At 33.0% G+C, this 15,996-nt stretch overlaps 1 protein-coding gene across 10 annotated transcripts in view; it reads right to left on the bottom strand.

Moving 5' to 3' along the window:
- The window catches only part of ampd2b (adenosine monophosphate deaminase 2b), a 46,476-nt gene that overhangs the window by 28,678 nt on the left and 1,802 nt on the right, over positions 1–15,996 (bottom strand). For 3 of the 10 annotated variants that reach the window (XR_012384363.1, XR_012384364.1, XM_005167114.6), the window contains exon 1: positions 10,539–10,615. The exons of 3 other annotated variants lie outside the window; for them this stretch is intronic. Coding sequence is in view for 1 of the 7 variants with exons in the window: in XM_009304010.5 (XP_009302285.3) it covers positions 10,531–10,657 (127 nt within the window). In the remaining 6 variants the exon portion in view is untranslated. Of the gene's footprint in view, positions 1–10,530; positions 10,673–15,996 lie in introns of those variants that run through there. 4 more of the 10 variants (XM_005167115.6, XM_073910416.1, XM_009304010.5 and 1 more) reach the window with 3 other exon arrangements.

The raw sequence follows: 15,996 nt of genomic DNA, 5'->3' as shown, positions 1-15,996 counted from the left end.
AACCCCTTTTTTACAAAATAATTTTGTAGTTTTAATTATTTAAATATATATTTAGGAGCAGCATGGTGGCTCTGTGGTTAGTGCTGTCGCCTCACAGCAAGAAGGTTGCTGGTTCGAGTACCGGCTGGGTCAGTTGGCATTTCTGTGTGGAGTTTGCATGTTCTCCCTATGTTAACGTGAGTTTCCTCCGGGTACTCCGGTTTCCCCCACAGTCCAAAATTGGCTGTAGTGTATGTGTGTGAATGTGAAAGGGTTTGAGTGTTTCCCAGTACTGGGTTGCAGGTAGTAAGACATCCGCTGCATAAAACATATTCTGGATAAGTTGGCAGTTCATTCCACAGTGGCAATGTCTAATGAATAGACTATATACACACACTGTTAACAATGTAGGATTTACAGTAACTCACTGGCAGCAGTTTGCCAGAAACTTACAGTAAATCAATTAGGAGAAATACTGTATTTACATATACAGCACCATTTTTACAGAGTTTTATGTATATCTTTACTGTAAAATATACAGTTATTTTCACAATGCATTCACAATGGGGCTGGTGATTTCCAAAAATCTATTTATTGTTATTAAACCATAACCTACTGAAAAGAAAAAAATTGTTATTTATAGTTACTACATACTACTGTAGAAACAGTAGTTATTACAATACCTTATAGTTACTAGTTCTATTGGATTGCGATCCCTGGGGTAATATTAAAGATACAGCAATAGCGTGAGATGCAGCAAATTGGTTTTATAAAAGCAGGTTAAACTTTCTGGCCCATTTGCAGCACTCACATACATAAAAAAAAAGAAGAAGAATAGACTTGGATCTATTGGTGTGTGTGTGTGTGTGTGTGTGTGTGTGTGTGTGTGTGTGTGTGTGTGTGTGTGCACCATTGCATGCAAGGTTTCTGTATTTACAACCACCTCAGAAGATATCGAGGGTCGCGAGTCACTGGCATTGTTATTTTGGGGGTCACGGGCTGAAAAGTTTGGGAACCCCTGGTCTACTCTACACTAAAGCCAAGCTCTATAAAATCTTTCCTTCTGTCTCACCAATGTGCGATAGATGCAAGACAGTAGAGGACACCTTTGCTCACGCCATTTGGCTCTGTCCCTTACTGAACAGATTCTGGACAAACATATTTGACTGGTTCTCCGAGGCTAATAGCAGACCTTTTCTGCCAGATGCCAGAAATATACTTCAGAAAACGTGTAGATGTACATTTTTCAGACTAGTTTGCAAAAAAAGTGCAGTGAAAAAATAAACACAGTTTCAGTTGGAGCATTAATATATTATTTTGCCATTAAACTCAGCAGCTGTTGAGAACACAACACTTTCTCAACACACAAACTTGAGTCGCATCTGTTGTTTTTCCCCTTCTAGAGCTTTACCATTAATCTCAAGGACAAAGACTTGGTTATATCATTGCCATTTGATGTAATGCACACATTCTCATCCGTCCATCTGCTTGGACTCAATCACTAATTACTATAATTATCAACAGTGCTCAAACACAAACGAGAGCAGCAGAACTGAATAATTTAAAGTTAAGCATCACAGGATATGCCCAATCATCTTATGCTGGAATCATGTTAAACTGACCCTGGTTCAACAACAGTTTACATGATGCTTTACTGTTTTACTGCTCTGGCAAAGTTAATGTGCAACAGACTTATCGCTGAGTTTATTGAAGGTAATTAACGATATTGAACTCGCTGCTAAAATCTGTCTGGCTTTTTCACAGGTCCAGATGGTGGATTCATTATAACAATGACAGTTCATTAGCACACAAGCATCGATAACACACTTATAATAATCACACTTCTACCTCCACATAATCATGCCTACGTGTTTCTCACTTTACTGCAAACTAATGTAAAAGACTTTTTTGACAACATGACTATGGCAAGAGATTCTGTTTGGATTTTTGATGAGCATTGAGCCTAATTTGTTAACTAATGCTGAATTTATTTAATCAGAAATAAAGTCAAAATATATATTATACATTATCAGATTCATTATAATGATTTTTGAAAGATCATGTAAAAACGTAGAAAAGAGTAATGATGCTTTCATAATGACCATAAGAGACTTAAAACAAAAAAGCGTTTAATATAAAACTGGAGTACACATGTTGTAAACAGTAGTATACATGACTCATTCCAGAATTGTGAGTACATTTTAAGCATTTTCCATTTATTGTCCTTAAACTGGAGTTATATACAACAAAAGTTTAAGCATATCTGCTATAATGTAAACAGAAGCCGTTATTAATGTAGAGTAATGTATTGCAAAATGCTTAAATGCAATAGGGAACATTTGATTCTATTACTAATTGTTGTTTAAATTATTGTTAAACCACTAACAAAGCTGACAAAAACAATGTTGACAGAGTTTTCCATCATGTTGTGCTTTAGCTCACAATGCTCAAACAGATACTACAGTACATGACATGTGTAAAACAGACTTTGATGTGTTTTCAGCACATTGTTTTTAAAAAGAGAAAGAGTCAAGTATCACACTGTAATATCACAATAAAAGAGTTGACAAATAATAGAACTACTTGTAGTGTATTATAATTTTTTTTAACAAATGACTTAAAGAAAAATAAATTATATTTATCAATGCCTAGTTTTCCCATAGTGGAAGTGAAGCAAGTCACTTGGAGCAAGTCACATCCTTTTTATGCAGTTCTTTAAAGACATTGAAAGTGCTATGCATTTTAATAATAACGAGGTTTGAATAGAATTGACTAGAACATAGGAGCAGACCTTTAAAAAGCAGACTTTTTAAAACTGAAATTACAAATAACAGAAAATAGAAAATAGATGTTTTATGCATATGTTTATTTAACTGATAAATAAAAAAACTATAAACTTAATTTCTTTATAATTGAGGCTAGATGTATAATTCTAAAGGCAGCGACAATTACACATAGGTACAGTGAATGTCTTTAAGATAATATTTTCAATACAAACACTTTCAATTTACTAGAATGTTTATGTTAAGCTGCTTTGACACAATCTACATTGTAAAAGTGTTAAATAAATAAACATCATTTCAAGTGAACATATTGTATGTCCCTAAATACACATACAAACATTGTTTTTAAAGAAAACAAGTTTAATAATAAAAGTTTTTGTTTTTGAAAAATAATGGAAGGTTTAACATTATATTTATAGACATCGTTCTTCTTTATAATAAAGTAGTCTATATGTAGTGCACTGTGTCCAACAGAAGAGATATTAATTGGGTTTCTATTTCTCATAGGTATAGAAATTGTAATAAATGTATAATAACTGCACTCGAATCAGATATCAGTATCTATATCGGCCGATACACTGAAATTTTGGTATCGGATTGGTTCTAAAAAACATTGTATCAGTGCATCCCTAATATAAATATCAAATTTCTATGTTCAAATACATTTTAAAAAAATATATATTTTATTAATATACAGTATACACTGCAATAAATATTCAAATTTTAAATGTAAAATACAGTATAAATGCTGTTAAAATATGTTAGTTAGTTAAAGTTTCTTTACTGAAAAAGCTGGAAAATAACAAGCCAAAACAAAAAAATATATATATAATTTTACAGTAAAATACTGTTAAAACATACTAATAAATTTTGAGATAATAATTAATTCAGAAGTAATTAAAAACAAAAACTTTAAACGCACATTCAGTCATTTATTTTCTTTTCGCCTTAATCCCTTCATTAATCTGGGGTTGCCACAGTGCAATGAACCGCCAACTTATCCAGCATATGTTTTACGCAGTGGATGCCCTTCCAGCTGCAACCCATCTCTGGGAAACACCTATACAGTACACTCTCACATTCACACACATACACACTACAGACAATTTAGCTTACCCAATTCACTTACAGCGCATGTCTTTGGACTTGTGGGGGAAACCGAAGCACCCGGAGGAAACCCATGTGAATACGGGGTGAACATGGAAACTCCACACAGTAATGCCAACTGACCCAGCCGAGGCTTGAACCTGCAACCTACTTGCTGTGAGGCGACAGCTGTGAGTTCAAACTGTGTTTCTCAATACAGTTACATTCAATGACTCCAGGCACCTTTAATCTACTGTACACACTAGTATTTTACTTCAGACTGAGCAAACAACTTGTACTATAGTGGCTGTCAATATATCTTAATAGTACACATATTAGTAGCAGTGTAAAGCTGGATTTATAAGTTTAAACTGTAATTTCTTTCTTGTAAAAAAGTACTTTTTAAAATCTAATATTTATGTTTACATTTGTATTTTATTATTATGGCTGCAAGGTTTTTAAATTCTACACTGTAGTACTAAATACCACATCAATTCAAAACAAACTAGACTGTAAATTAAATGTGCACAGTGCATCATAAAGCCAGAAGGGGAGACTGATACATCCACTGGCTTGTGTATAATCTTCTCATGGCTGTTATTTTGGGAGTTCAGTGCTTGTTACATAACCAGCATCCCCTTCATACACAGGATCAGCAGAAAAGCACTGAAAAGCGAACTGAGCATCTGACCTCATCTGAGTACGACTGAGGCTTCAACCGCAGTATTGCACAACTGCAAAAACCCAGCTAATGGAGATATTGATTGTGATGGTAAACAAACAGTCTAGAAAGAGGCTTTATAAATGTCATGTATTTATGAATGGGAGAAGCGAATGATCAGTGTAGTGAGATATGAAGCTGAAAGATAAGAATGACCAACAGCCCCGTGACACATGAGATCAGGTCAAAGACCAGACCATTGATCAAAAAGCTGGCTTAAATTACTTTTAGAAATCACTTGCTAATTCAAATCATCTTGAATAAAATGCTTTATTATCATTTGCACAACTTTACCCAGGTGGTCAGTCATAGTTTACTCCAAAAATCTACATATGCAGGTAATTTATTCACCCTCATCTCAAACAACATGTACAGTAGATGTCTTTTAGTTTAGTAGAATATTACAGAAAAAATGACATTTGATGTTTTAGTTCAAACTACTTCATTAAAATGATCTGAAACAACACAATTCTTCATTTTTTTGCGACAACTTAATTGTTTCATGTTCAATCCATGTAAATTTGTAAAAAACTAATACCAAAACTAAATTCCTTCATGTTGTCCCACAACAAACTGCTTGTGTAGAACCCCAGCATTTTTACAGTGAATGTGAGAGTCAATGGCTAAAAGCACTTTAGGTGTCAAAACCAAAACATATACGAGCAAAACTAAATTATTACCCGTTCCTATGTTGTGAAATATTGGTAATAATGTTGTAAATACTATTTATTTTGCACAGATAGATTATTTTGCTTTATAAGATCAAAACGAGCTACTGATTATTGATACTAATAACAAAACTTGAAAAAAACAAAACTTGAAAAAAAAAAACATTACATTAAAAAAAAGAATTATTGTCATATATCTAAAATATGCACAGTACTCTGTCCTGGCTAAAAGTCCAAGATCACCAGTGAACTACACATAAACGGGGAGTAATCTCCCATTAAAGCAATGTTACAGTAAAAAAATATGAATAAACCATAATGAAAGCAGTGACTGCTGCTGCTTACAAAAGAATATGTGTATTTTTTTTCCAACCTTGAGCTCTTGAAAGCAGCAGGACTGTGTGTGCACGATCATCGCTTTTTGTCCAGTCTATTTCAAAGAAAACCAATCGCACTAGTTGCACTATGCTTCCTCTAGGCATGGTTGCTTGGCGCAAGTTAACGGGAGCGTGCGCGCTTTTTAACAGTTGTGCGCATCACATCAGCTGTTAGTGAGTGATCATGCTCTCATTCTGTATTGATTCACCATTCTTTTGCTCGCGCGCGAACACAGTTGTTTTTGTCAGTCGTGCTGCTTCTCAATTCTAAGATCACATTTGAACGAATATTGGGCCATGCTTATTGTCGAACCCTGCTTTTAAGAAAACTACAATTTTAAAATGATTTCCAACCAGCCAAAGTGGCTAGTGGAGGAGTCTGTCTAACCCGCCAGAGCTGAAATCTACCCGCATCTGGCGAGTTGTTAATGTAAAGCCCTGGTTAGGGGTGATGTAAACAGTGTAATTACAAATGTTAATAAAATGCAAATAGTTTAAATGTAATAACCATACACTAACATATATGTACAGTGGGTGACACTTCAAAAGGACCATTAACATGACGTGTGGTGCCGTCACAGCACTAAGGGATTAAGAACATGTTTTTAGGTGTAAAATCAGTTTGCTGCTATATGCCGAATGGACAGAAATACACAGTAGCTGTAAATACTCTGCTACTTGTAAATGAAGATTAAAAATAAAACAAAGCATTAAAATTCCTTCATTAATCATTAAAAACTTGTTAACAAGCTTTAATATCACTGTAAAGTTGTTAAGTGCAATGAGGATTCATTTGGGAAATTAAAATTAAAGAGATACAAACATACATGCTTTCATACACAAATAAATAAACAAATAAATTAATAAATAAATAAAGTGTTTTAGCCTAAATATAGAGATTTGTACAGTGTTTGTTATTTTAAAGTGATAGGACTAAGATAGTCAATAAATAAGCTTTTTCATTTACATTTTCATGTACATTTTCATTGTTGATTATATTTTACTTTCTCATTTTATGTCTTAATTATTGTACATAATAATAAATGTTTGATTATATAGGCCTAAATAATTAATTATTTAAAGACATTGCCAAAACAAATAGGCATCAATGAAGTAATTATTGTCACCTAATATAAAACTTGACCATATATACTGTACATTATTTATATACATCTGCATATCTCACATGAGACTTTTACTATTACTATGTAATTTTTAACTGTATAATTAATTACAAAAACAACATATTAGAATGATTTCTGCAGCAATATGCGACACTGAAGACACTGAAAGTTCAGCATTAAACCATAGGAACAATTTATATATATAAATATACTAAAGAAAAAAAAGTACATGTTTGCTAGAACATTACTTTTAAAAAAAAATACAGATTTGTAACAATTTTTTTCAAAACTTCCGCCATTATAAAATACTACTCTCTGGTTTGCTGAGAAAGTACACAAAAATGTTGTATAATGTTTATTTTTTGATCTCAAAAATCATTGGACCTGCTAAATCCTGGAGTAACTAAAAATCAGATGTTCTAAATTGTAATAGCAGCATATTTTACTGTGCTTTTGATCAAATAAATGAAACCTGATTCAGCATTGTTTCAACAACATTTAAAAACATATTTCGTCCTCAGGTGTTTAAGTGATTGTATACACATTTAATATTTCACATAACTTATAATTATTAAGTATTTCAGTATACAAGAACTAATTTTAGATCAATTACTGCCACAGATGTTCCATACACATAAAACATTGAGTGAAGTCTTACATAACCATGCCTAATATCTGATGTCTAAACTGATACGGTGACATATTTCATATGAACCCTGATCAAAACGGAGCCACGCTAAGGATGACGGTTACCAAACAGAGCCAGTTGCCGTCACCATGGGAACCTGATGCTGCATCCCTGTGTTCACTGAATACCTCACACGACCTAACAACAACCTGCATCTGTCAAGAGTAGAGACGCAGCCTCCATTTACAGCATAAAACTAAACACATATAACTTTAATGTGAAATCCCAGAGCCCAATGCACATGTTTAAAATCACTATGTAATCATGTTTTTAATGGAATATTGCATTGTTTATTATAAAGGATATATCTGTGTATTATTATTAGTAATACAATGATTTATAATTGAATATTACAGCTACAAGATTGAGAAAACCTGTCAATCACGAGATAAATCAATAGCAAACAAAAAAAACATTCAAACAATGGATAAAATTCAGTCCAGTTTTGCATTTATCTTCTTCAAGAAAACGCTTTACTCAAATACATATTGTATCTTCCACTTCATCACATTAGATTAATGACCTACAGTCTGTACAGTTTTGCACAATTTTTCATGTTTTGGACAACGTAAAAACTTTGTACAGCATTTCGATACAAATGAGATTGGCCACCAAAATATAATATAGTTGTTTTTGCAATAGCAGATCAGATTCTGAAAAAATCTGTACTAGTAAACAGATTATTATATTTCAATAACCTAGTAACTTTACAGCTGTACACTGTATTTATACACAAAATATTCCAATCCTCTGTACATTATCTTTCTATCCTTCTTTATAAATTTACAGCACAAAATGGCTGTGAATGTGTTTATTTGCAACCCATGCTTCTGAATCTGAGGACAAATCAAAACAAAAAATCAAGTTAGGTCAAAAGTAATCTAAAAGTAATCCAAGATCCAAAATACAGTAACTTGGGTCAAATGTAATCTAAAAGTAATCCAAGATCCAAAATACAGTAACTTAGGTCAAGTGTAATCTAAAAGTAATCCAAGATCCAAAAAATACAGTAACTTAAGGTCAAATGTAATCTAAAAGTGATCCAAGATCTTAAATACAGTGTAAGGTCAAATGTAATTTAAAAGTAGTCCAAGATAAAAAAAAAATAGTTGAGTCAGATCAAAGTAATCTAAAAGTGATCCAAAATCCAAAATACAGTAACTTGGGTCAAATGTAATCTAAAAGTAATCCAAGATCCAAAATACAGTAACTTGGATCAAATGTAATCTAAAAGTAATCCTAGATCCAAAATACAGTAACTTAGGTCAAGTGTAATCTAAAAGTAATCCAAGATCCAAAATACAGTAACTTAAGGTCAAATGTAATCTAAAAGTGATCCAAGATCTAAAATACAGTGTTAGGTCAAATGTAATTTAAAAGTAATCCAAGATCCAAAAAAATAGTTGAGTCAGATCAAAAGTAATCTAAAAGTGATCCAAAATCCAAAATACAGTAACTTGGGTCAAATGTAATCTAAAAGTAATCCAAGATCCAAAATACAGTAACTTAGGTCAAATGTAATCTAAAAGTAATCCAAGATCCAAAATACAGTAACTTAGGTCAAATGTAATCTAAAAGTAATCCAAGATCCAAAATACAGTAACTTAGGTCAAGTGTAATCTAAAAGTAATCCAAGATCCAAAATACAGTAACTTAGGTCAAATGTAATTTAAAAGTAATCCAAGATCCAAAATACAGTAACTTAGGTCAAATGTAATCTAAAAGTAATCCAAGATCCAAAATACAGTAATTTAAGGTCAAATGTAATCTAAAAGTAATCCAAGATTTAAAAAATAGTCGAGTTAGGTCAAATGTAATATAAAAGTAATTCAAGTTTCAAAAAATACAGTACTCGAGTTAGGTCAAATGTAATCTAAAAGTGATCCAAGATCCAAAATACAGTGTTAGGTCAAATGCAATTTAAAAGTAATCCAAGATCCAAAATACAGTCAAGTTAGGTCAAAAGTAATCTAAAAGCAATCCAAGATCCAAAATACAGTAACTTAGTTAAAATGTAATCTAAAAATAATCCAAGATCCAAAATACAGTCACTTAGTTCAAATGTAATCTAAAAATAACCCAAGATCCAAAAAATAGTCGAGTTAGATCAAATGTAATCTCAAAGTAATCCAAGGTCCAAAAAATAGTTGAGTTAGGTCAAATGTAATCTCAAAGTAATCCAAGACTAGTCACAACACACTAAAAATATGTAGTCTTATAGTATAATTGAGCAATTACAGCTTTGTGGATGTGACATTTGTAAAAATTCTAAACAGGTTCACAGAGAAAATATATTTTAACATTATATTGAAACATCTGTTTATTTTTTTAAACAACTAACCACAAAGTAATGGGATCAGAAAAATATCAATCTGTAAACATGTTTTTGATATTAAATGAGGAAAATAAACATGCGTTATGGATGTGACCAAAAAAGTTAGCAAGTTTGTATACTTTGCATAAATTCTGTGAATTGAACTGCACAACCCAAAAGAAACAATGCTAATCAAAATGATAAGAGTCGGCTCTCTATAGAACAAACATGATTGATTTTATTTTATTTTACATTTTTGAGTCTTTGACACATACAGCATCTTAATGTGAATTTCCCAGTAGGATTTAACCCGAGGCCTCATAACCTCTTTTACTTTGAGCAGACACATTCTATAACCTCATATAAACAAACCACATCCTTCAATAGAACTCTCTTAACCATCCACTTAATCTATCATCTGTAAAACAGAGCTACACAATGATGACCACAACACCTTCAAAACAGAGGACAATCAATACAACACACACACACACACACACACACATCATCATCATCTTTCAGCCACACGCACACACAAGTCCATGACTCCCAAGGGACAAACATGAGCTGACAGCAGCAACACAGCTGAAGGCTGGATGGAGACAAACACGGGACAAAAAGAAAGCCATGAACGTCCCAGATGAAAGAATAAGAGCAAACTAGTGCAGGTCACAGAGAGAAGAAAACATAAGAACAGATAGAGCACAAAGCTACACTTTCTCACTCAACAGTCAAAACATGTCATTCATTCATTTGCTTGGGATTGAATCTGTCCAACATACATACATACATACATACAGTAAACACAGCTGATGGAGCCGGAGCATCCAGTCTCCCCTCCCTCCTCTTCCTGGTTCCTGCCAGCTGTCTGGGCTGCCCACTGTCACCCCCCTCTCATTTAAATATCCCTGACACATGGCTGGACTGTACCACCTGGTCTGCAGTGACAGGGGGAGTTTAGAAACATCACTGCTGTCTCATAATAGACTGGAATAAAACAGTGTCTCTCTAAACCCCCCTGTCCTTCACCCGGTGATGCGTTTGCTCGACTGCAGTGTATGCGAAAATGCTGGAGGATGTTTTGAGAAAGGGATATAGAGAAAGAGAGACTCCCTCAGAAGCTGAAATGGAGGTCAGAGCGGTAGAAACTAGACTGGCCCGTTTAAACAGTCATCAAGATAGTGGGTTTATCAATGCTTGCTCACCAAATCATCTGTGTCAAATATTGATCTCAGCTTTTGGTGTAGAAATAGAGTGGTTTTTGTTGGTATGGAGGGAGTGTGAATAATCGTGTTGTCGTGTTCAGAGGTGTTTTTGATCATGTTTAATCAAAGGGAACAATAGCATCCCTGAATCCGGCTTCTCTTTTGGAGGACACCGGTTTTGATGAAGACATCAGAGAAACAAAGATCACACTGATGAGGCTTTTGTAAGGCTCTGGAAATCTACTGCTTTCATTTGTTCATGTGATTGAAGGCCTTTGTTTAGGTGGGGGATGTGAATAAAGTAAAATTTATTTTTTTTATGAATAAATAAACATAAATTGCTTAAATTAATTGTGAATAATTTTACAACAGTTTCAGTGAATGAATTAATATTAATGAATATGCATTAATGAATGCAAAAAATGCATAACATATGTTCATAAAATTAACATTAATAAATGTAATAAAATTATATGCTAGTTTCTAGGATGTAATGCCGTGCTCAATTAATTTAAAGCATTTTTTAAATATTTAATTCATTCATAAAAATTTTATTCAATTATACATATGATCATTTCTTACTCCACTACTGATTTATTGAATTAAATCAAATTTGTATTAACTTTATGTTGGAATCACTTTCATTCATTCATTTTCCTTCGGGAAACAGGAGCACCCGGAGGAAACCCATGTGAACTCTGGGAGAACATGCAAACTCCACAAAGAAATGCGAACTGACCAGCCAGGAGCAGGACTCGAACCAGCGACCTTCTTGCTGTGAGGCAACAATGATATCTACTTAACAACTAATTTAAAATCTTGAAATACATCCAGAGTTTCCACTATGTAACTATTTTATTATTAGTTTTTTATAATGTATATTTGTTGTTTTAATTAGTTTAGTTTTCTGTTTTAATTCAAACTAAATGAGAAATACATTAATGTCAACTGAGAGGAACTTGTTTATTACAGTTAACATTTATTCTATACCAAGTTAAAGGTTTTGGTTTACTATGATATCACTTTTGTATTAGTTATTGTATACATGACTATATTATATTCTATATTTAGTTAATTTAGTTTTAATTAAAAATAAATGAAAATTACAAATATTTTCTTAAAACCATCTTAAATTAATTGTTTATATTTACGTATTATTTTACATAAATGGTTAGGGTTTTAGTTTTAATTAATAAACTCAAATAACCCTGAATACAGTAAATGAATTTTACATGATGAACATGAAGTATATTTGGTAAGCAAAATGACTCGCTGGTTCCCCCTAATGGACACCGGCTAAACTGTTTATTTATATTTGACGACCGCGGCAAAAGCTACTGCCAACCCACTGTCATAAACTTACTATGCTTAAAATATATAAACAAAACTCAGGTACCAACGCACCAAATAAGACTCTAACTAACCTATAGTCAAAACAAAAGGGTGTTTAAAAAATCTACAATGCCCCTACCTCATGGGTGAAGTGCCTGTGAATCTTGAAACGTAACTAGCTGATGGACTTGAAGTAAACAACTCTAAATAGCAGCAAAATGGTGGCTGAGAGGAAGGCAGTCAAAGGGCTTTTTTACAGAAACCTTCCTCTCCCTCAAACCACACTGAAGGCTAAGGAGGCACAACAGGCGTCAAAGTTCAACCAATAATATTTCAAACCTACAGATAGATAGAAAGCTGGAGGCTGAGATATGAACTTTGACCAAGTTCATTCAAAATAAACAGCACAAATGAACAAAAAACGTGTTTTGCCAGCTGACATGTTCCTATTTAACAATAGTTTAAAGGGGTAGTTCACCATTTACTCACCCTTAAGTGATTTTAACACTTTTTGAGTTAACACACGCAAAATATATTTTGAAGAACGTTAAAAAACAAATTACTCTTAACTTCCATACTTGATAGTTGGAAAAACTAATAGAAATGAAGAGATACAGATTTTAGAGTCCAACCTTTTTCATAATAACTTTTTTGTGTGTTAAAAATAAGAAACTCATAAAGGGTTAAAGAAATGTAAAGGATGAGTCAACAATGACAGAATTGTTTCATTTTTGGGTGAACAATACCTTTAATAATAATTCTTATAAAAACAACACATTTCTCAAAGGTCAATCTAGACGATCTTGTCCATCTTTTATGTTAAGAAGGAAAAGGTTATTAAACTAGCATGATGTAACACAGACAGGGTCCCGAATGACACATCTGCTCTGTGTACAGTCAAGTGACTCATGAAAACACTTGTCAGGTAGAGGCTATAAATGCAATCAAAACAAACAGCTATGATTATACAGTACATTGCCTGACTGCTGGGGAGTTCAATTGAAAGTGCTTGTTATTAGAGGTCTGTAAAATGGAGAGAAACCTGTTTGTTTTATTTTTCTATATAGGGGAATTTATAATTACTTTGTTATAGGAACTGAGCGGTACCTCGGTTATTATCCATGGCATTCAATAAAATCAACAACTGGAGGATGAGGACCTTGTGCTTGAAACTGTGTTTTTATTATGTGTTGTGTGTTGTGGTGTAATGGAGATGAAACGTAGACTTACAGTATAAATCCTGCAACTGAAAGACCAAAAAGAAGGGCTGAGAAATTGAATCGAGGGCACAATGTTACAGAAAAAGACATTCAGAAAAGAAACAGGCAGACAGAACAATGGCAAGATGGCAATAAACCTTGATGCCACAAGCTGACGTGCTTGTGTGATGAAAAATGTTAACAAAATAAAGAGATATGGCATGCTACTGCATGAGATATGGCTTATGTAGGTGTAATGTCAGGTTTATAACTGTCAAAATCTATAATTTGTAGTGTAATTTATATTTCGTACTCCATGATGCTGTAATTAGAACGAAACATTCAAAAGAAAAGTGAAATAAAGAATAATTATTAATATAACATATTAATCAATATTTTAAATAATGACAAATTATTGTGCTTCTGTTGATACTAAACTTCATATACCATGAAAAACTGCACACAATTAATGAAATGTGGCAGATATACAAAATAAATAAATACTTTTACAATGCAATAAAACAAATTTAAAAATCCCTTAATATTTTTGGATTGTTTGCTATTATCAATATATATTATTGGAATTTTTAAAGTTTTTAAATATTTTTTTGAGATAAGTTTAAAGATTTTAAGTCTTGTTTTTCCAATCTTTAAAACAAGACAAAAATATCTTCAAATGTGATTTTCCCTTTAGTAATTTAAAGGGAAACTAGTTTTATTATACTTTTCTTTATTTTTTTATTTATTAATTTTTTTACATTTTTCAGAAAAAAAAAATTGTTGTAAGTCCTGTGAGCATTTAAGTAAAATTGCCTTATTGTATTTTTCTGTCTATTTTACATTTTTGTTAATAATATTGCTTCTGCTGCAGGCGATTCTTACATACATCTATGATACCATCGCTTATACATCTAGTTATTTGACTACAGCACTTCACTGCGAGCCAGCTTTTTAAACATCCAACGCGCTTTTATCAGTCTTTATTTAGTTTTAAATACTAATAAAAACAAAATGTGTGTTTTTTAATAGAAATTTACCATGTTAAGTTTCGTCCTTAAATTTCCTCATTAGCTCCTTGATTATGTTGACTGCTACAAATATCTTGGAATCTGGAATCCACTCTTTAAAGCAGCATTTGGTCATATTAAACAGTATTACCAATTTTGGATTATGGGGATTTAATTTACAGATCAGCTTAAAAAACTCCCCTTCACAAACTGGATGTTATTTACCATGCAGCAATTCCTTTTGTTACTGGTGCGCAATTTAATACTCATCATTGTCAACGGTATTCTTTATTGAATAGGCCTTCTTCTCAATCACGTCAACAAACTCATTGGTTTCTGTTCATTTACAAAACTCTTTTTGGCAATACTCCACTATATTTACAGAAAACATGTCAAAATCTGCACTTAAGTTGTTTTATTAACTTTTGTAAACCCAACGTTTGCACTTCATTTGGTCGCTCATCTTTTCAGTTTCCTGCTGCTGATGCTTGGAGTCTTCTGCATCAGACCCTAAAGCTCAACACTTTTATTCCACTATCATCCTTTAAAAATTCAAACAAGTTAATATTGTTTATGTTTAGTTTTTCCTTGTTTTTTATGTTATTATCTGCATTTGTGAAATTGTTATTGTGTCCCTGCTGCTTCATATCTGTTTTTTATGTTGCTTCTTGGCCAGGTCGTCATTGTAAATGAGAACTTGTTCTCAATTCAATAACCTGGTTAAATGAAGGTTATTATTTTATTTATTCATTCATTCATTTTCTTTTCGGCTTAGTCCTTTTATTAATCAGGCATTGAGACAGCGGAATGAATCGCAAACTTATCCAGCATATGTTTTACGCAGCGGAAGCCCTTCCAGCTGCAACCCATCTCTGGAAAAATTCATAAACACTCACTCACGCTCATACACTACAGAAAATTTTGGACTGTAGGGGAAACTGGAGCACCCAGAGAAAACCCACGCGAACGTAGAGAGAACATGCAAACTCCACACAGAAACGCCAACTGACCCAGCCGAGGCTCGAACCAGCTTCTTGCTGTGAGGTGACAGCACTACCAACTGCGCCACTGCATCGACCAGTAATTATTTTACATAATTAAATTGAATTTTAATTATGACTTAATTATAATTTATAATTAATGACAATTTAATTCCATCCAATACAATATGACTAAATATTGCACACTACTAAAAAGAACATATTTACAAGTCAACATCATCGGAAATATGTATGATATGGCACCCAACTGCACTGTAATATCATTCCTATATGCCATTAGATAAACCAATGGTCAGGCAAGTTTAGACTGCAAGAAAACAAATCCCAAACACATTCCTGAGTAGATCGGGATCATTAAACACACTGGACTGTGCCTGAAAGCTGTAATTTCTTTCATAGCAAGATGGACTATTTGCTGGTCCTCATGTTTACACTGTGGCCTCTGTTTTAAATCAAGCAGAATCTGTCAAAAATGAGCCACAGCGAAAGCGTACCGAGGCTTTGAGTAATCA

Source organism: Danio rerio, chromosome 8, assembly GCF_049306965.1.
Source record: "Danio rerio strain Tuebingen ecotype United States chromosome 8, GRCz12tu, whole genome shotgun sequence".
Classification (NCBI taxonomy): domain Eukaryota; kingdom Metazoa; phylum Chordata; class Actinopteri; order Cypriniformes; family Danionidae; genus Danio; species Danio rerio.
The sequence above is the reverse complement of the archived record's forward strand: the minus strand, read 5'-3'. Positions and strand labels throughout refer to the sequence as shown.